The 21,265-nt window shown below is 51.9% G+C and overlaps 2 protein-coding genes across 3 annotated transcripts; one reads left to right on the top strand and one right to left on the bottom strand.

Moving 5' to 3' along the window:
- Positions 1–283: 283 nt before the first annotated feature.
- On the bottom strand, positions 284–20,044 carry LOC114801377 (amphoterin-induced protein 1-like). Of its 2 annotated transcripts, none has more exons than XM_028999561.1 (2): positions 19,667–20,044; positions 284–4,325 (listed from the first exon to the last, which is right to left on the bottom strand). In XM_028999561.1, the coding sequence occupies exon 2, from the start codon at positions 3,190–3,192 to the stop codon at positions 1,798–1,800; it is 1,395 nt and encodes a 464-aa protein (XP_028855394.1). In that variant the 5' UTR covers positions 3,193–4,325; positions 19,667–20,044; the 3' UTR covers positions 284–1,797. The 2 variants fall into 2 exon arrangements, with proteins under 2 accessions (XP_028855394.1, XP_028855395.1); XM_028999562.1 differs by lacking the exon at positions 19,667–20,044 and having other exon boundaries at positions 284–4,097; positions 4,270–4,633.
- LOC114801376 (G-protein coupled receptor 61-like) lies at positions 11,687–16,262 on the top strand. The gene is made up of 2 exons (XM_028999560.1): positions 11,687–11,979; positions 13,656–16,262. Exon 2 carries the CDS (start codon positions 13,815–13,817, stop codon positions 15,225–15,227), a length of 1,413 nt encoding a protein of 470 aa, XP_028855393.1. The 5' UTR covers positions 11,687–11,979; positions 13,656–13,814; the 3' UTR covers positions 15,228–16,262.
- Positions 20,045–21,265: the final 1,221 nt, after the last annotated feature.

Raw genomic sequence — 21,265 nt, 5'->3', positions numbered from 1 at the left:
AACTTTTTTAACTTCATTGTCCAGGTAACTGTACAATGACAATAACAAAAGTCTTGAAATCTTGAAAACACAGTGACACACTCTGAATACTACTTTAAACACCCAGTAGATGGCGCTACGATGGCATCAAGTCTTCAATAAATAAAAGCCCAAATCTTCTTTACTTTAATTTTCTTAGTGGACGCTTTTATCCAAAGCGACTTACAAGAGGACGACACCAGCAATTCTCAATCTGTTTCTATAGATTTCGAGTTACAAAACTAAGAGCCCAACTTGTCAGGAATGGAACATTCTAGGGAACCGTTAAGTGCTAGACGAATTTTTTACATTTTGTGAATGTGTGTGTGTTGGACTCGTCTGAAATACTTTTTAAACTAGTGGGTTTTTGAGATGTTTCTTAAAGGTGGTGCTGGTCTCGGCAAGTCGTTCCACCAGCCGGGGACATCGAGTGGCCGCCAGTAGGCCCACATTATCAGCCTAACCCCGTAACTCCTCTTGTAAGTCGCTTTGGATAAAAGCGTCTGATAAGTACCGTAGAGTAAAGTAACTTGACTTTCATTTTGATGACCACACTCCCTATTTGGTTTATTGTGTCCTGTGATTGGACGGCGCAAGATCAGGACTGGGACTGGGCCAGGGGTGGGCCGGAACCCGCGTTCACCGGAGCGCCCCGGAACGAGGAGGCGAGTCCGAAATCGGGCCCGGCTCTTTCTTATTGCCGAACCCGATCCCGGGCGGGCACATTCGGGGCCCCGGAGCGTCTCGCGTTTCGGCCCTCGGCGTGAGGCGCCGATGTCATTAGAGTAATGCAGGATGTGCATGAGAACACACGCACACACACACACACACACACGCACGCCTGTGATCACCGGGTTTATCTTAATTATTCATTTACACGGTCCCGTAAACACAACTCCGGGAAAACGAAGCCAGATACCGTTTCCTGCCGCTTTGCATAGCGTCCCAGATCTTTGGCTTGACGAGTTATTGCAGAGTTACGACTGTGATTATTATCACCGTCGCGTGCACAATGCGGCACAATGCGGCACGACGGCACAGTAAACAGCGGCGCGGGACATTCGCAATTACGGAGCACGGACGCGTCTAAAGCGACACAAAGCAGAGCGACACCATCTAAACACGGGTCAAAGGTCCTGGGGTCCTCATTACATTTACATTTACGGCATTCACCACACGCCCTTATCCAGAGCGACGTACAGTCAGTAGGTACAGGGACAGTCCCCCCCTGGAGACACTCGGGGTTAAGTGTCCTGCTCAGGGACACGACGGTAGTAAGTGGGATTCGAACCTGGGTCTTCTGGTTCATAGGCGAGTGCAAATCTCACTCCGCCCCGCATAGAGGAGACGGTTCGAATCTGGTACTGGCCTACTGCCGTCCTCTGGGTGTGGGACCGTCCCAGGGATCAGACCACGTGTCAGATGGGGTGGCGGAACGTACCAGACGGTCTTTTTGCGTGAAGAAGCTGCTAATTGAGGGCATTGAGGAACTTGGCTGCATTATTGACCTTCGTCAGTAGTATCTGTATCTGGGCCAGTGGTGTAAACTGGTGTCATATCTGGACCAGGACATTATCTGCTACCAGAAACCTGTTGCTGTCCATCTCCAGCACGACGTCCACCTAAAACCCGGTCAGTAGCCGCGCCTCTGCAGCGATGGGGTTGCTGTTGGAGTGAAAGCACTTGAGAAAAGGTCTCTGAAGGTCTCCGAGGAGCCTGTTCACAGCGTGACGGGGTATCTGCTACACGAGAAGCGAGTGGTCCTACTGAGAAGGTCCCTCACACCACAATGGGCGTGTCGGAGCTGACGGAGCTCCTGGCCGGCTCCTCTCGGCCCTCCTCCCTGTCGGGACCGAGCCGCCCGTTCCGGCCCAGCGGGTCCTTGGGGTCGGCGAAGGCCACGCGGCGCCGCTCCTCGCGAGCGGGCGAGGCGCTGGCGGCGGAGGAGGGGACGCCGGCGTCCCTGCCGAGGCGCCGGCAGCAGGGGCAGCGGCACGGCGTCAGGTAGAGGTAGACCAGCACCAGCACCACGCTGGCCAAGCAGCCCGCCAGGGTGGTGTAGCCGGTGTTCATGTGCGGCGAGGCCTCGCCCTGCGTGAAGTTGTGCACCTTCACCGAGACGTAGATGGTCTCGTTGAGGCTTTCCCCAACGGCGAAGCAGGTGTAGACGCCGGTGTCCTCCACCCTCAGCGGACCCACCTGAAGACTTCCGTCCGGGAGGACCACGCCGGTCCCGTTCCCCTGGGGAGTCACCCAGGTCTTGGACGTGTCCCGCAGCTTGGAGTCGCAGCGGAGGACGAGGAAGTCGTCCAGGTAGGCCTCCTCGTCCATCACCGTCACCGCGCTGCAGTTGAGGAGCCGGTCCAGCTGGAACACGGCCCACGGGCCGGCCTTCTTCTGCCCCGCCGGGTAGCACACGTGCTCGGCGCGGAAGTCGGAGGCGGAGCTGAGGCCGCGGACGTGCCAGCGCGCCAGCAGGCCGTACAGGCCGCAGCTGCAGCTCAGCGGGTTGTCGTGGAAGTAGAGCGAGTTCCTGACGTGCGCCGGCAGCGCCTGCAGCTCCGGCAGCGGCACCGACTTCATCCTGTTGGAGGACACGTCCAGCAGGACGAACTTCTTCGGCCGCACCTTCTCCTTCACCAGCTCCAGGGGGAAGCGGCTCAGCAGGTTCTGGCTCAGGTAGACCTTCTGCAGGCCGGCCAGGCCGGCGAACGCCGAGCGGTCGATCTGGGAGATGCGGTTGTTGTAGAGCAGGAGGACCTCCAGCTGCTTCAGCGGCTGGAAGACCAGCTCGTCCAGGAGCCGGAGGACGTTGGAGGACAGGTCCAGGTGGCGCAGGCGCGCGACCTGCACGAACGCCTCCGACGACAGGAAGCCCAGGCCGTTGTGGCTGAGCACCAGGCTGCGCAGGCGCGGCAGCTTCACCGGGCTCCACTCCGCCCGCAGCCGGGCGATGGAGTTGTAGCTGAGGTCCAGCACGGCGGCGTGGCGCGGCAGCTCCGCCGGCACGCCGCTCAGGTTCCTCCGGGGGCAGCTGACGATGTTGCTGGCGCAGACGCAGGTCTGGCAGCAGCCGGCGGCGTGACCGGCGCCTCGGCCCACGAGGAGGAGGAGCAGAGCCGCGCCAAGCAGCCGGGGCGCCGTGGCAGCCGGAGACCGGCGCCGGGTCATCATACAGAGGCGAGGTGGTCTCAATCAGGTCCGCGCAGACCGCCAACAGCAACAGATAGAGGACGTGGTCTCAATCAGGTCCGGGAAGACCGCGAACAGCAACAGATAGAGGACGTGGTCTCAATCAGGTCCTCGCCGACCGCGAACAGCAACAGATAGAGGACGTGGTCTCACTCAGGTCCGTGCAGACCGCCAACAGCAACAGATAGAGGACGTGGTCTCAATCAGGTCCGGGAAGACCACCAACAGCAACAGATAGAGGACGTGGTCTCAATCAGGTCCGGGAAGACCGCCAACAGCAACAGATAGAGGACGTGGTCTCACTCAGGTCCGTGCAGACCGCCAACAGCAACAGATAGAGGACGTGGTCTCAATCAGGTCCGGGAAGACCACGAACAGCAACAGATAGAGGACGTGGTCTCAATCAGGTCCGCGTAGACCGTGAACAGCAACAGATAGAGGACGTGGTCTCAATCAGGTCAGGGAACATCACGAACAGCAACAGATAGAGGACGTGGTCTCAATCAGGTCCTCGCAGACCGCCAACAGCAACAGATAGAGGACGTGGTCTCAATCAGGTCCGCGTAGACCGCGAACAGCAACAGATAGAGGACGTGGTCTCAATCAGGTCCTCGCAGACCGCGAACAGCAACAGATAGAGGACGTGGTCTCAATCAGGTCCTCGCAGACCGCGAACAGCAACAGATAGAGGACGTGGTCTCAATCAGGTCCTCGCAGACCGCGAACAGCAACAGATAGAGGACGTGGTCTCAATCAGGTCCGGGAAGACCGCGAACAGCAACAACGAGGACGTGGTCTCACTCAGGTCCGCGCAGACTGTAAACAGCAACAGACAGCAACAATGAGGACGTGGTCTCACTCAGGTCCGCGCAGATTGCGAACAGCGTCTGTGAACAGCAACAGACAGCAACAATGAGGACGTGCTCTCACTCAGGTCCGTCTCGCTCGGTCACAGAAGAGCCCAGAATAAAGCCGCATGTCGCTTGGAAAAAACCCCGAAGGTCTTTAAAGTAACGACGACGCCGACCGGCTGCCGGTTAACAGCGCGTCTCCTCTCACCGTCTCCGCCGCGTCCTGCCTCGTCTGGCGGGAACCGCCTCTCCATCACCACCGTCCTGGATCCCGCCGGGAGGGGAGGGAGGGAGGGAGAGACGGAACGAAGGGAGAGAAGGAGAGAAGGAGGGAGGGAGGGAGGGAAAGAAAAGAGGGCTGACGTCATAGAGAGGAACTTGGCCGGCGGCTTTTCGTTTGCAGCGCAGTTATACCATGATAATAATTCACATTTCTGTTTAGTTTGAAGGCATTTCACGCTGTTATATGCAGTATCCTAAATAATTCAAAAAGGTAAATGCCATATTCATTATTATAAACATATGTGTGTGGGCCATTTATATGGATACACCTTAATAAAATAGGAATGGTTGGTGATATTAACATCCTGTTTGTGGCACATTAGTATATGTGAGGGGGCAAACTTTATTCTTTCATGAGTTATTTACAAGTTTCTGACCACATATAAAATGTGTTCAATGTCATCAACCATTCCCATTTTATTAAGGTGCATCCATATAAATGGCCCACACACATACACACACACTGAATTTAGGCAGTGCTGCTGTCGGAGAGAGGCATCCTTTCTGCCCTTCAGGCCGGGAGACTCGCCGGGGAGAAGAAGTGAAGCTCATTAGCTGGAGCGCCAAGACTTCGGGCTGTGGCGTGCATTATGCCTTTTATGTCCAGACTTTTCAAGACTGAAAAAAGCAGGGAAGTATCTGCCTTTCGACCATCTAACCCAGCCAGGTCACCCTGCAGCAGCACACAGTTCCATGCGATGGTCAGAAACATGGTCAGTTACATCAATTACTGCATAATTACATCATTTCAAGTGTAATTGGACGGTTTGAATGAGATGAATAAGGGATCACTAGGTTCTGGGGTTGATGTACTGGGTTGATGGTGGTCAGGAAAGGCCATGAGCAGGGTGGGGCAACAAAAATCATATTTCAGAGCTGTCTGCGTGCTTTTCCTAAAATTACACCATCACCACCCACCCTAATTAAGACACATTGCTTATATATATATATGTGTGTGTGTGTGTGTATGTGTGTGTGCATTGTTCAATTGTGCTTATTACTTTCTATGTGATCATTACATTACACAAGATGAGGTCATGATTCATGCAGAACGATGTCTTCTCCAAATCCGCCAGAGCAGCGGCCGCCAGGAGACTGGCGATGAGCTCCAGACTGAGAGAGGGTCCCGAGCTCAAGGACTTTTAAGCAAGGCAGCCTGTAACTAATGGAGGAGCGGCCTTGGGGACTGCTTTTATCTCGCCGCTGCAGAAAAGATCCTTCAGAGGATGGCGGCTCCACCGTGTTCCTCACCCGGTAAGGGGATCAGGTTTTTTTCCATGTCGTGTTTATCGGTGAACCGTTATTTAACCATGTTTCCTGGCTGTGGAGGACAAACTTTAATATCTGTGTATTTCTAATCAAACAAACAGGTCTCGTCTTATTCATACACGGAGAGAAAATAAGAAGTCCTACTTATTTCCAGAGGAAACCACTTGTGGAGGTGGTGAGCTTCCTCCACCCTCCATTGCAGGATGCAGCAACTCGCTAATTCAATTGCTTTTTGATAGGATTAATTTGATGAAATCGAACAGTACTGAGAGGCTCTGAATCATTGGCTTGTAAAACATGACTACAAAACTATTTAAATGAATTAAAGAAAGTCTTATAAACATAAGGGACATTTGACATGGAACATGACAGGACATACCAGTCAAAATTTTCATTCGTGGGTCTTGCAGGGCTGAAGGTTTATGCTGATCACTTTCTTACCATCCACTCAATGAGCATCCATATCAACGAGCGGCATGTTATGATGACAATAGCGAACAAAGCAGTAATGAAGGTAAAAAGAGGTGACTTTGCAAGAACAGACTCATCAAACATGCATCAAAATGTCATTGGATTCTTCAAAATGGCTCCTAAATGGCTCTATAACTGCCACAGAGTTGGGACGTCCAGACTTTTGGTCGATAGTATACAATGCTCTGAATCCACTCTGCCTTGTTGGTTATTGCACGAAACCATCCAGGTAGAGAGCTCCAGATGGTTGGATTTGTTGGTCTGACCCATACAGTTGACCGGAAATGTACAGAGGAGTGAAGTTGTGGTCGATTGTGCGCAGTCTATCCCGTTGGTAGGTCCAACGTTAGACTAGCCTTGGTCCAACCTTTGTTTGCTACCTGGATAGAACAAGCAACTTGCTTCATTGGTACCCATCTGAGTTGTAAACATGCAGATGGAGGTCTCATTTTTTCCACTGAAGCGACTGATATTAAGCTACTCATTTTGCTCCCTTACCTTGTCCAAATGAGCCACGCCCCCCATACCCTGGGGATAAAGGGACTTTATCACAATTTTTACGTGAATGAAGGTGAATCCTGCTGCGCTCTTCGGGCACAGAGCCACTCAGTGCTGGATCAATTGACTCTGGTGAGAGACTCAAACGTGCCCGCATTTCTCCTTCCAAACGGGCAGCCTGTCACATGGTCTCTTTACATGTCGATGAGTGTGAGCCATGCTGCGACTGTTGCCATGGAAGCCAAGGTCACTGCCGGGTTTCTGCAGCTGAGAGCAAGGTGTGTGACACTCTCCATGCCAACCTGGATATTAACCGAGTTACGGTGCCACACGTCTTATAATCTTATGGCATAAATCTGCTGTGCATGAATAAGCTAAATAAGAGAATAACTGCTGACCCTGAAATGTGGGATTGTGGTCTCCTTACATGATGAGAACAGCCCCCGAAACTGGGAGATGACATTGCGGCCAGTCCCCAATGCAGGACTGGTCCCCGGAGGGTCTATTGAAGGCTGCAGAGACATGAGTCAGTGAGTGCTTGGGGGGGGTGGCATTGTAGAGGGCCGCAAACATGCCGTCTATGACACTGTGTCTCTGGGTAAAGACCTTTAATCCCGCATGGCTCCATAGGGACTGTAAATTCCGAAATATCACGTTCACAAGAGTTTTCATGTCTTCTGTGTTATTAGACACATATAGAAACAGGAAGTGGCTGCTTGCTAGCTATCAGTATTTTGGACAGGAGGAACTAACTACCCGCCCAGCCCCTTTTGTTGGAGTTTATTTATTTCTGACAACCACGCGATGAACTTTAATAATGTTTTCATGAACAAAGTTTTAAAGGGGAGGAGCCTGTAGGCATAATTGACACGGGCTCTCATACTTCCAACTTCCTCATTCTGGACGATTTAACCCCCTCCTGTCAATACGTCACACGCCCAAGGATAAGCATCGTCCATCTACTCCCTTTCTCCTCCGTTATTCTACACTCCTAATACAAATTGTACACAAACGTGACCACGCCCACTACTCACACCAACATGCAGGCTATCAGCACTTTAACTCCAGCCTGCTGATGGGTGAAAGTCACATTAGTGAACATGACCCACACGCTAAAAGTGCTCATTGTGCTCGCGGTCAATAATTTCCAGGCGCAGTCTCCAGCACTTCACTCATAGCAGCAGAACCAAAAAAGAAAACCAACATTCATGAAGTGATGAGTGGAGCGCAGCACACGATGACACGGTGAAACGTGTCCTCTGCATTTAACCATCACCCTTGGTGAGCAGTGGGCAGCCATGACAGGCGCCCGGGGAGCAGCTTGTGGGGACGGTGACTTTGCTCGGTGGCACCTTGGCGGATCGGGATTCGAACCGGCAACCTTCTGGCCCGCTAGGCCACCATAATTAATATTACTTTGTGGTTGTTCATTAGTTGCTTGCTGTGTGTTCTGTCTCGTGTTCTCTTTCAATTAGTAATGCTTGTTGTGGCCACTGACTGATTGATTGACCCTCTTGACCTCTACACCCGCCTTCCTCTCCCACCTTCTTCACTCTTCTTCAGTTATATTTCATTTTACATTGTTAATGAGATTTTTGACACTTAAACTGGCTCCTGGTCCAGTCGCTCAGGGGACAGGGGACAGGTGAACGGTTGTGAGCGGATATTTCCATCTTCCGTCATACGGGATCCTGCTGAAAGCTGAAATGTGCTTAACGCCGCCACCCCCTTGTTGTCTCTCAGCTCTTCTCCTCCCAAATGAAATCAAGGCTTTTAGACGGCCGGTGATGCTGATGTGCTGGCGTCGGGTGGAGAAGGAACCTCCGATCGTTCCTGCGATAATTAGCGGGAGTTCGGATACGAGATTACAGACACGGTCGGTAATACTGGAGTAACGATGTAAACCACTTGTGGCGCGGCCTTCTGGGAAATATGATACAGCGGCTGACCGGATGGATCTCTTTTTACCGCGAAAGGCCACGCCCCTGTCGGCCTGATCGAGGCGTACTCGGTCCCTGGCCACTTCATTAGAGACAGTCTTCTCATCCCGACTGCCAGAGTCGACTTGCTGCGAAAGATACAGATACGAAACTGGCGAGCACGAACCAGGAAAAGAAGAGTTTGTAGGTTATTCGGTGTCATTGGCCATCGGAAGGTCTCAGACGGACTGATTTAATAATGTGTGTGTCAGGTGGCGCACAGGGGTAAGAGCCCTAAAAACAGGGCGCTGGTCTGGTTACGGACTGTTTTTACAGGTGTGTGGGTTTCTTCGGGCCAAAAGACACCCCAAACGGATTGGACAGAGTGAAAATGGAGCAGGGAACTGGCACGGCCCCAGAGGCCGCACTCTGGCTCTCATCCATCCACCCGAGTGACAGCGGAGGTGAATTAGCGTCGGCAGAGTTAATTATCCGACTCGCGCCGCCATCTCGTCCATAATTCAGGCGCGGCGTGAGTCCCCGGGGCCGTGACAGCAGGGTTATTGGGCCTATTGGGCAACGTTCCGTCTCATTTCTCCACTTCCTTTCTCCCTTAAATCTTTACGAGATGCAGGAATTCAACCCTCTCTTTTTTAAATCAGAAATAATCAAATAATAAATAAAGTGACGTGATTGTCACTTGTGATACACAGCAGCACAGCTCACGGTGCACACAGTGAAATTTGTCCACTGCATTTAACCCATCACCCTGAGTGAGCAGTGGGCGGCCATGACAGGCGTCCGGGGAGCAGTGTGTGGGGACGGTGCTTTGCTCAGTGGCACCTTGGCGGATCGGGATTCGAACCGGCAACATTCTGATTACGGGGGGCCGCTTTCTTAACCGCTAGACCACCACCGCCCCCTCTAGGCCAACACAGCTCCTGAAGGTGTTCTGTGGAATCGATAGGAGTGCTCATTCATGAACAGAAGCGAAAAAATGTTGCTGTGATGTGTGACACAGTATCTTCATATGAGACATTAGTGGACGAGAGCAAGAAAGACTCTCTGGCCCACCGTTTCTGTCTCGGGCAGTAGAAATGCAAGGAAGAAGGGGAAAGAGGGGGAACGGTGGAATCTGCAGCCCTGTCCCCGGCAGTGTAATTAGGCCGCCACCCGCCGGCGGTAATTACTGCTGCCGCCGAACAGCTGCAGCCGGAAACTGTGACATTTCCCCCGGGGGCCGAGAGAATTTACTACTGCGCCGCTCACGTTCCCTCTTCTGTTTACACCGCGCAGCGCACGTGAGCGGCGAGAAGGTGTGGCGGTCAGAGGAGCGATGGAAACAGCTACAGGCACGCCGCTATCCCATCATGCACCAGGCACGCATGATGTGGACCTGAGGCCAGCAGCTCATCGCTGATCACGTCTGTCCTGTTTCTCCTGCAGTGAATGTGTAAGGGACGTGACACGGTGAAACGTGTCCTCTACTTTTAACCATCACCCTTGGTGAGCGGTGGGCACCATGACAGGCGCCCGGGGAGCAGTGTGTGGGGACGGTACCTTCATCAAGGGGACCTCCGTGGCACCTTGGTGGTTCAGGATTTGAACCTGCGACCTTCCAATTAGGGCTTCCTTCCCGCTATGAATTACAAGCAGAGTGACACGGGGTGACGTCATCGTCTTTTTCTGCTCGTGTAGCCGGGCGGTGGTTAAAGTCCGCCCTCTGCTGGAGGCTGGGACGCACACACCCTCCCGACCCCGGGTGGCCTTCTACGGAAGAAAGGGGCAATTGATGTTGTAAATAATGCAGTTACAGCACGAAAGCCGGAGGAAATATCCATCTGCACACATCTTCAGAGACAAAGTCTCGGGCTCCGCCCCCCGGGTGAAATGGAAGATCCCGTGTGATATTTTGGCCGGAATGGCGGAGGTGTCCGGACCAGGCCCGGGAGCGCCCGGGCATGTGTTTATTCACTTGGCCCGTGCATTTATGACTTATTTATTATTGGCTGTGGAGGAGTGAGCCGCTGCCGTCGCTATTTCTGAGAGGGGAACGTGGAGCCTATTTTCAAGGTTACCGTGGAAACCATTGTATTTTCAGAGGCAGTGATTGGTGCTGCTGGGAGAGCAAGAATCTGCTATTTCTGTCATGAGTCAACACCTGACACACACACACACACACACAGCTTTTAGCACACCTGAATCTCCTTGCAATATAAATGAATTCTACTAGGCTCGCTGCACCTAATTCTGATAAGAAATTAAATTTCCTTCCCTTTCGTTTGTCGGCATGATGGGAAAATCCATCCATCTTCTGGTTTTGACGCCCGCCCTATTTTAATTTCTGACGGCTCCATTAATCTCGTTAACATCTCCACCCTTTATGGCCATTGATTTGCTCCACAACGCCAGGGTCTGCTATGGCATGAGGGTTCCTGAGCTGTTTCTGGTTCTGTGTGCTCTGCGGCCCGCTGAGGAACATATCAGCATTGTGATAGGGCTCAGAAGCCGAGATCTTAACGAAGCATTTGGTTGTTAGATGATCAGAAACACTTGACGGTCCGCAGAGCCCATCTGATGAGATCACATGTTGGAGAAGCAAACAGAAGGGCAGAATCAATTCTGTGTCTGTCAGGAGACCACAGTGGATCCAGAAGGTCATGGGGAGGTCGTCGGCACGGTTGATGAACCCTGGATTTAGCGCTGGTGCTGATGCTAATGCTAAAGTGAAATGTTGGGTTTCATTTGGCACGTCCATCATGATGTGCTTCCTGTTCAGAGGTCCATGGGTAGGAAAATGGTCATTATATACCAGTCTTTCAGAAAGAATGAAATTCATTCTGGAAGAATCCACTCGTATCTTCTGATCAGGGGTCAAGGTGACCTTATTTGGGGTCGTGACCATGGCAACCAGCGAGAAAGATCCATCCCAACTTATTTCCAGCTCAATCAGGCCGTTTCTGGGCAAAGCTAAGCCATGTAGGCATCACACCATCTGACTGTTGGTGCCCTGAAGGTCAACAAACTGGAACTGCCCCCCCTCCCTTTCACATGCTGGACCCTGTGTCCCTGTGTCCCTGGAGAATGGAGATCTGGAGAGAACTGTGCTGTCTAGAACGTCTGATGTGTGCTACAGGGTGTACACTAGGACCCAGAGGACGCGGCTTTCTAGGTGCTGCCTGTCTCCCTCTCTCTCCCCATCTCTGCAGTCACCGTGTGTGTGTGTGTGTGTGTCTGTGTGTGTGCATGTGTGTGTGTGTGTGTGTGTGTGTGCGCGCTGACATGTGTGTGCAGAGCGTGTGTGCAGATCCATTTTTGATGCTGTAGGAAGGAGGTCGCCGCTCTCTCGCCTCCCTCCATCCCCCCTCCGCCTCCCGTCCCTGCCAGCGACGGTGGCGTGGGGACGACGGATCAGCCGGGGGCAGCCGAGAGTGTCTGTGTGCGGCTGGCTGCGGTGCATCACGTCCGGACCCGAGCAGGTAAACCTCCATCCCTCCTCCGTCCCTGACCTCCCCCGCTCCGGCGGAGCCGTGCAGCACATGCGTGTGAACCTGCAGGAGCAGGGATGGGGTGAGAGTGGGACGGCATGGAGATCTGGCCGGGCTCGTCTGCTGCCAGACTTGCGTACGGATCCATTGCTCAGGAACCAGCAGAAGTTGTGTTTTTACGTGTGTGTATGTGTGTGGGCTGCCTGTCTGCTTCCGGACTCTGTATTTGGGACAAAAATATGGAACAGTGGAAGGACAGTCCGCGTCTGAGTCTCCTCACACCCGTTCGGACCTTCGGCGCGGTCGACCGGCCTAGTTTACGAACACCGGCGACTGGTGGGGTGCTGGTGGGCGGTCGGTGTGCGTCCGGTCTTCAGACATACAGAGACGGACAGAGGCGGGTGGGTGTGGGACGGCTGATGGAGAAAGGATGGCGGCACCTCTGGAAGTGAAAGTCGCGGGCGTGTAACACCGGCAGGACGCAACTGGAGACACACCCACACCCGCCCACAAACGCAGCGTGTTCCTCGCGTTACACGTCTGTGGAGACGCGAAGCCTCGTTTCGGCCTTCGTTGCAATAAGCCATTTGAAATGCTCCGAAAACGAATGCAGCAGCCTGGTTGTAACGTAAGTGCAACGTAAGATTGAACACGGCAGATTCACAGGTTCCACCTGTCTCTATGAAAGCCCTCCCAGCAACTCTCCAAGCACGAAAAAAGGGACACACCCGATGAACAACCCCCAGTTCGGGCCTTCTTGGCAAAATAATGCTACAGACTTTCGGATGTGAAAAAGCAACCGCTTTGCATAGTCTCGGAATAACAGGAGCGAATGCCTTCTGGAGAAGTTGCTGAGGTCGCGGGAAGCCTTTCATCTGGCGCCAGCGAAGCCCCATTAAATAAAGGCTCTCCTGTGGGCCGCACACATTCCTGCTCTGCCAGATTGTTTTGGGGGTAAACGGTGATTAGGTGAAAGCGACGGAACGCGAGGACCGGAAGGCCAGGCGAAGCGATGGATGCGCCGTGAATTCATTTCTGGATTATCGGCAGATTAGCCGTCACTTGGTTTTTACCGGATTAAAAATCGAGATTAGTCCATCGGCAGTGGCCAGGAATGATCTCTGCTTAATTTTTCTCGATTAACACTTTTTACTTCCCTGTGCTTCGGAGGAGTCGAATCAGAGTCACGTGTTCGGGTGAAAGGTCGTTCTGTTCCTTCATTCACAACTAAGGGGTGATCGTACTTGAATGATGGGGCAGTGGTGGCCCTAGCGGTTAAGGAAGCGGCCCAGTAATCAGAAGGTTGCCGGTTCGAATCCCAATCCGCCAAGGTGCCCCTAAGGTGCCACTGAGCGAAGCACCGTCCCCACATGCTTAAATACACATTTCGTTTGATTAACAGCATTTACCATTTACCAAATTTACCAGACGCCCTTATCCAGAGCGAGTAGTTACAGGGACAGTCCCCCCCTGGAGACACTCAGGGTTAAGTGTCTTGCTCAGGGACACGCTGGTAGTAAGTGGGATTTGAACCTGGGTCTTCTGGTTCATAGGCGAGTGTGTTAACCACTAGGCTTCTACCACCCATTTCGTTGTGTGCACTGTGTGCTGTGCTGTGTTTCCCAATGACAATCACTTCTCTTTCTTTCACGATTTTTGTTTTGCAGGATTGGGACACTTCCCTGAATCTCAGGCCTCTGATCTCTGGTTCCTGCTGTCCATCATCTGATTGGCTTGCTCAGAGCATCTGGCCCCGCCCCTGTGATCCTGCCGAGGATAATGGATGATGGCCCCATGAGTGCCGGCCCCTTGTTGCTTTGCCCCCAATGGAGTCACTGTGGAACTCCTCCATCTCTTCTGCTTGGCCATCCAACAGCTCCGCCCCCTCTGCCCCGGAGGGCGGGGCCTTGTCGCAGTCACTGGCGCTGCTGGCCATGCTCCTGATGGACCTGCTGGCCGTGGTGGGGAACGGCGCCGTCGTGGCCGTCATCGTCAAGGCGCCGCAGCTGCGCAAATTCGCCTTCGTCTTCCACCTCTGCCTGGTGGACCTGGTGGCAGCGCTGGTGCTGATGCCGCTGGGCATGCTCTCCAGCCGCGCCTTCTTCGGTGACGCCCTCTGTCGCTCCTACCTCTTCCTCAGCGTCTGCCTGGTGAGCGTCACGATCCTCTCCATCTCGGCCATCAACGTGGAGCGCTACTACTACATCGTCCACCCCATGCGCTACGAGGTGAAGATGACCCTGGGCCTGGTGGCCTCGGTCCTCGCCGGCATCTGGGTCAAGGCCCTGGCCATGTCCGCTCTGCCGCTGCTGGCCTGGCTCTTCCAGGGCGGGAGGGCGGCTCTTCTGTACGGTGGTGGGGGAGTGGTCGGCGGCGGCGTGGCCTCGCCCCCGACTCCTCCTCCTCCATCTCAGGGGCACCGGCGCTGCTCCCTGCACTGGACGGGCGGCGGCTCCAACCGCGTGGTGTTCATGGTGCTCTTCACGCTCGTTTACTTCCTGTGCCCGCTGCTGGTCATCCTGGTGGTGTACTGCAACATGTTCAAGGTGGCGCGGGTGGCGGCGATGCACCACCGGCCGCTGCCCACGTGGATGGACACGCCCCGGCGCCAACGCTCCGAGTCGCTGAGCAGCCGGTCCACCATGATGACCAGCTCGGGCACCGGGACTGGCACGGGGGCCGGGCGGGGCACCCCGCAGCGCCCGTTCGGCGGGGGCAAGGCGGCCGCGGTCCTGGCCGCGGTGGGAGGGCAGTTCTTGTGCTGCTGGCTGCCGTACTTCTCCTTCCACCTGTACTCCGCCTTCGTGTCGGCATCGCCGGCCACACTGGCGCCGCTGGAGGACGTGGTGACTTGGATCGGCTATTTCTGTTTCACCTCCAACCCCTTCTTCTACGGCTGCCTCAACCGGCAAATCCGCGAGGAGCTGGGCAAGCACCTCCCCTTCCTGTTCCGGCGTCCCGCGGACACCGAGGACGACCGACTGCCCAGCCGGGAGGGCTCCATCGAGGAGAACTTCCTGCAGTTCCTCCAGGGCACCGGCTGCAACCTGGAGCCTCAGGACTCCCACAGCACCTCCAGCCCCACAGGAGAACCTCACAGGCCGGCCGCCCCGCCCCAGACGCCCCAGCCGCAGCCGCCGCCGGTGGACTTCCGCATCCCCGGTCAGATCGCAGAAGAGACGTCCGAGTTCCTGGAGCAGCAACAGATAAAGAACAACCTCGTCATATCGGACAGCTAGGCGCCAAGCCCACATCTTCAGACACCTTGGTTCCTGGGAGGCTGCCGGCTGGACTTCTCACTTGCTTTCGTTTCCAGTTGGTCGTGTCATCTCTGGTCATATTTATTAGTGTTAATTATGGTTATTGTTTCTATGGGAGGGGCGGGAGGGCAGGAGACATTTCAACGGTCTAGGCGTGAACTTCAGGTCTTTGACACCATCTTTATACCTGCATGCACCTCTCATGTCTTATTATACACCATCTGTCTCTTTTATCTCTGGTAAAGCGTGGAAAGAACCTCTGAAGGTGGACGTGTTCCTATTTCCCGGCCGTGCCCACGTTCCGACATCGCTGTCCGTCTAAAGCGTATTTCTTCTTCTGATCATTTACAATAAAGAACTCAGGATGACTGGCTTCTGACCTTTCTTTGGGAACGCGGCGCGGAGGCACTACGGACAGGTCCAATTTAGATCTGCGCTGCACGGTTGGTGAAATCCGGTTGCGAGGGTCGGTGATGGATGAGCTGCATCATCGTGTCCAAAACAAGCACGAGATACCGATGCCGCACCAAAACTGATCACACCGCCAAGTTGGAAGCTTCCGAACCCGCTCGGATGTGGCCGGTCCGCACAAAACGTGTGGAAAAAAAGCTGAACCAAAAAGCATTTGATCGCATGGCTGTTCGAATTCGAATGTCTCTTGTGACCAAGGGCCCCCTGTCGCGGTGAAACTCCGCCCACCACTGGTTCAGCCCACTCCAGGTCAAAGGTGGCTGTTGTGAAGCAGATCGGGCCCGAATTTGCTGATGAGGGCAGACGGGTTCACGACCGGCCGTGGGGCGTGTTTATGTGCTGAGACATGGGACATAACGACAGGTCCAGCGTCCCCTGCTCTGCATGCGCGTTTCGAAAGTTCGTCTGCCACGTCACTTCCGCTGAACAGTCACTCCCCGTATCTATCTGTTCATTTTTACATTTACATTTACAGCATTTATCAGACACCCTTATCCAGAGCGACTTACAGTCAGTAGTGACAGGGACAGTCCCCCCCCCTGGAGACACTCAGGGTTAAGTGTCTTGCTCAGGGACACAATGGCAGTAAGTGGGGTTTGAACCTGGGTCTTCTGGTTCATAGGCGAGTGTGTTACCCGCTAGGCTACTACCACCACCGAACATTTTTAGAGAACATTTCTAAACATTGTCTTTAAATATTCTCCCATGTTGTAAGAAGGCGCGGTGACGCGTTAAATACGGGGAATTAAAGTGATTGGCGGGCTGGTTTCTGAGGCAGGTCCACCGCGTTACTTTTTGTTATTTCTTTATTATAAGAACAATGAACTCACAGTTATTGTCATTAAACATGAGTTCTGTGAACTCAGCAGAAATGTAGATTTTTCGTGTGACGAAAGTCCAACAGGCGGCCACGCTGGAATCTGCCGTTTCCAGGGAAACCGTGCGCTGGTGACATTTCGCAGGTGGCGGGATGAGCTTTCCTTAGGGGAAGGGGGGCTGCGTGACAGAGATGTTGTGTAAATGAAGCTCCGGCACCCATCGCCCAGACTTATAAAGACGAATGCAAACAGAGAATTACAGTCAAACTAAAGGGTGAAGCTGCGCTACTTAATTATTAATGCCATTAACACGCGTTATGACACAAAAAAGGACCAGATGGCTCATGTGTGCACACAGGACTGATGCTGGAGGTTCATAAAATGCACCTTACAAAAGATGTGCAGAGGCATCAAAAAGTGATTTTGTCATGTAAATTTCCCACTTGTGGGACTAATAAAGGACGATCTTATCTTATCTTGTTGTGATACACTGCTGCACAGCACATGGTGACACAATGAAATGTGTCCTCTCCATTTAACCATCACCATGACAGGCGCCCTGGGAGCAGTGTGTGGGGACGGTGCTCTGTCTCCACTAGATGGCGACCCAGTCTAAGCACCTGTAGGATTGTACAGGTATGGCACGGTTTATGGCTTTTTTCAGGACCATGATTATGACCTTGAGGAGCTGGTCTGGAGCTTAGGGATCATGAGGTGAAGACTGTGAAGTCTTCCTGTATTTCTTTGTTTCATTGCGGACGTGAGGAAAACTCTTTGCAGAGTTAACTTACAGAAGGCTGCTGGACCAGACAACCTGGAAGGTGCTCAGAGAATGTGTAGACCAGCTGGCAGTTGTTTTCATCCTTAACATCTCACTGAGCACCAAAGTTGTTTCAACGTGTCTCAAAGTCTTCAGTGTCGTGTTTTAATGACTATCGTCCCGTTACACTTACACCCATCGTGATGAAGTGCTTCAAAAGGCTGGTCATGAAACAAGACCCTCCACCTTGGACCCACTGCAATTCACCATCGCCACCACCCTGCATCTGACCCTCACCTACCTGGACAATAAAGACGCATACCCACGAATGCTGTTCATAGACTTCAGATCAGCATTCAACACCATCATTCCTCAGCACCTGGTTGCGAAGCTGAGCCTGAACACCTCCCTGAAGTAAAACTTCGCTTTTCACTGAAGGACATCCAGAAAGACTCTGCAACAGCTTCGGTCCACAGGCCATCAGACACCAAGACACTTAGGGACTGACAAAAACACACTCTACCTTATTTGTTCAGAACACATCTCTATTACATTTCTAATACAGCAGCATTTGCACATTGTTACTCTGCACCTTAATTACTAATTTCACAGTTTTTTTTAGCGCTGTCTGTCTTTGTTGTCTACGTGTTTGATGTTACTGTTGTTATTCTTGTACTGCTTGTCTTGCACTGCGTGTGTCTCATGTTTGCATGAACTAACTTGACATGACTTGACTGGAAGAGACCTGATGCGGAAGGCTGATCTAAGCAAAAATCAGTTCAAGAAAGGGATGGTGTCTGCAAATTCAACTACATATGCGGCTGCAGCGTATATGTTTTTTTAAATATTCAAAATGTTTTCAAAATGTTTGCAGAAACAACATTTCGAAAGGAACATTCTAGCCTTATTTTTTATACATAGCATAAAATAACCAATGTGAGTGTTATCTTCGTTTTACTTCAGTGCCACCTTGGCGGTTTGGGATTCGAACCGGTTAGGCCAACCACTGCCCCTGTTATGTATTGTTAATGTTGTCTGGTGTTAGGGGTAGGTTCTTTTTAAGGGTGAAGCTGTGACAGCCCTGCTTTGCAGGCTTGTCCCGGCCTGCCTGTGTCTTTGTTTTGTCTTGCAGGCACCGTTGAAAAATGCCAATCCTGTGTCCCTCCCACCGTTATTTGTCGTGAGAAAAAGCCGTTCGTGACATAATCAAATCAGAACAAGAGTCAGAATCATGTTTGTTGGCCAAGTATGTGAACAAACACGTACAAGGAATTTGATTCTGGTTGATTGTGTCTCTAAACAACTATATACGCTGCTCAAAAAGGGAACGCTTAAAAAGTAAAGGTAACTCCAAGTCAATCACACATCTGTGAAATCAAACTGTCCACTTAGGAAGCAACACTGATTGACAAACAGATGGATATTCTAGGCAATTAGCAAGACGTCCCCAATAAAGGTGTGGTCCTGCAGGTGGTGACCAGTTCTCAGTTCCTATACTTTCTGGCTGATGTTTTGGTCACTTTTGAACGCTGGTGGTGCTTTTAGCGTGGTGTCCAGAGCATGGAGGTGCTACCAGGAGACAGGCCGCTAACCTCCACCATGCAAGGAGGAACAGGAGGAGCACTGCCAGAGCCCTGAAAATGACCTACAGCAGGCCACAAATGTGCATGTGTCTACTCAGTGGTGGTGTGAGGGCCCGACGTCCACAGGTGGGGGTTGTGCTTACAGCCCGACACCGTGCAGCACGTTTGCATTTGCCAGAAATCACCAAGTGTGGCAAATTCACCACTGAAGCCCTGTGCTCTTCACAGATGAAAGCAGGTTCACACTGACCACATGTGACAGACGTGACGGAGTCTGGAGACGCTGTGGAGAACGTTCTGCTGCCTGCAGCATGATCAGTTTGACCGTTGGTCAGTAATGGTGTGGGGTGGCATTTCTTTGGGGGGGCCACACAACCCTCCATGTGCTCGCCAGAGGCAGCCTGACTGCCATTAGGTACCAATGTGAGATCCTCAGACTCCTGGTGAAACCATATGCTGGTGCGGTTTGTGTCCCTGAGCAAGACACTTAACCCTAAATTGCTCCAGGAAGACTGTCCCTGTAACTACTGGTTGTAAGTTGCTCTGGATAAGGGCGTCTGATAAATGCTGTAAATGTAAATGTAAATCTACAGTTCCTGCAAGACGAAGGTATTGATGCTATGGACTGAACCGCCCGTTCCCCAGACCTGAATCCAACTGAGCACATCTGGGACACCACCAACACCAAGATGCGCCACAGAGGTCATACAAGCACATGGAGGCCAATATAGTCTAATATCTTATGTACAAAGATTACAGAAGTTTAGGTGAAGAAGAAAAACATACATGTCAACACCTCCTCTTTCGGTTTTCTGCAGAGTTGTGCAATCAGACTCACACGGCTGTGACCTCAGACGTCTGCCTATAAATAATCGTCTCCTCCTCCCGCTCATCTGCAAAACTTCACAGAGAGATCTGCAGGCATGTTCTCCCTCAGGAGTGCAGGGTTCCTGGTCGTCCTGGCCATGCTGCTGGTGGTGGCCACCTGTGGATGGGGTGAAGGTACCGGATCCGGTCTGGAAATGCTGTCAGATGCTTGTCTGCTGTTTCAGAGTTTCAGATGTGTGTGTTCTTCTGCAGGAAAAGGGAACTCCTACAATTATGACCTGTCAAAAAAGTCCGATTTGACGAAGCTGTACAACTCCAAGGTTTATCAGGCTGACAGAATGAAGCGACCTCTGACGGGGATGTCTTTTCAGTTGGGTCCACTCAGCCACTCAGGAGTCAGGTTAGTCTCCATTACAACACGTATTAAGGTCCTGGTTTAAACACTACAAATACACTACAAATTGTACACCTATGCTCTTAAAGAACCATGAAAGTATGTCGAAATCTTAATTCTGTTAAAACCATAATAATTGAGAACTTCTATACCGACACAAACATGACGTCACAGATTAGAATTAGAATTAGCGCCAGGTTTAAAGGTCCCCTATTATGAATTTAATTACATTTTTGGGTTTATGTGGGTCTTGTTGGTCCCCTAATTCTGTATCTGAAGTCTCTTGGTGCAGAATTACAGCCACTTTGATCCAGTCCCACAGTGAGATTTCCCAGGACGCACCATTTCACCGTCTGTAGCTTTAAATGCTAATGAGGAGAGAGGCGGGACGAGGAAGAGAGCAGCCAATAGAAGTTGAGGGCCATTCGCGGAAATGACGTCATCAACACCATCCGCCAACCACAATGTTTGGCACAGACAGGAAGTCCTGTTGGCATTTTTCCTGAAAAAATAAAATTAACCCACTGGTTCTTCCAAGTATCTGGTGATGGAACTAGAACATTAATTTGTGTTCATTATTAAATCCAATAACCGAACAACTGCAATGCTTCACACGTTTGTAAGCCATGACGGTCCGTACAGATGATGTTTTAGGGGAGGGGCAGGAAATTCTTTGAGCAGAAAAAGCATGAGAAACGGGAGGTAACCTTTCCCCTTATGATGTCATAAGGGGACAAAATCCAGATCCGACCATCTGAGCACTCTTTACACCTATCGCTATATATTAATGTTAAATAATGTCACAAATTTTCATGATAGAGGACCTTTAAGTAAATGTTGCATTATGTTAGCTTCCTGAACTCTGTCTTCAGTTAACACTTAAGATTTAAGATGGCAACACATTAAACCAAAATTTTAAAACTTAAGGCACTGATTACACATATTTTATCAAGGAAATGCTTATATTTAATCCATATTCTTATACCTTATTGCAGAGTCACTCTGGCGGATGGTTCCAAATGGCTGGTCCATAAAGGGGATGGGTATGGGATCAGCAGTCAAACAGTTGTGGTGGACGCTCGTCACATGAATAAGGACTGGAAGGTGAAAAATGGCATCTCATTCACGTATCAGATTTGATTTGATTGCACAATGTGACTGGA

The sequence above is a fragment of the Denticeps clupeoides genome, chromosome 12 (genome assembly GCF_900700375.1).
Source record: "Denticeps clupeoides chromosome 12, fDenClu1.1, whole genome shotgun sequence".
Taxonomy (NCBI): Eukaryota; Metazoa; Chordata; class Actinopteri; order Clupeiformes; family Denticipitidae; genus Denticeps; species Denticeps clupeoides.
Note: the sequence above shows the minus strand (reverse complement) of the source record. Positions and strands in the feature narration are given on the sequence as shown.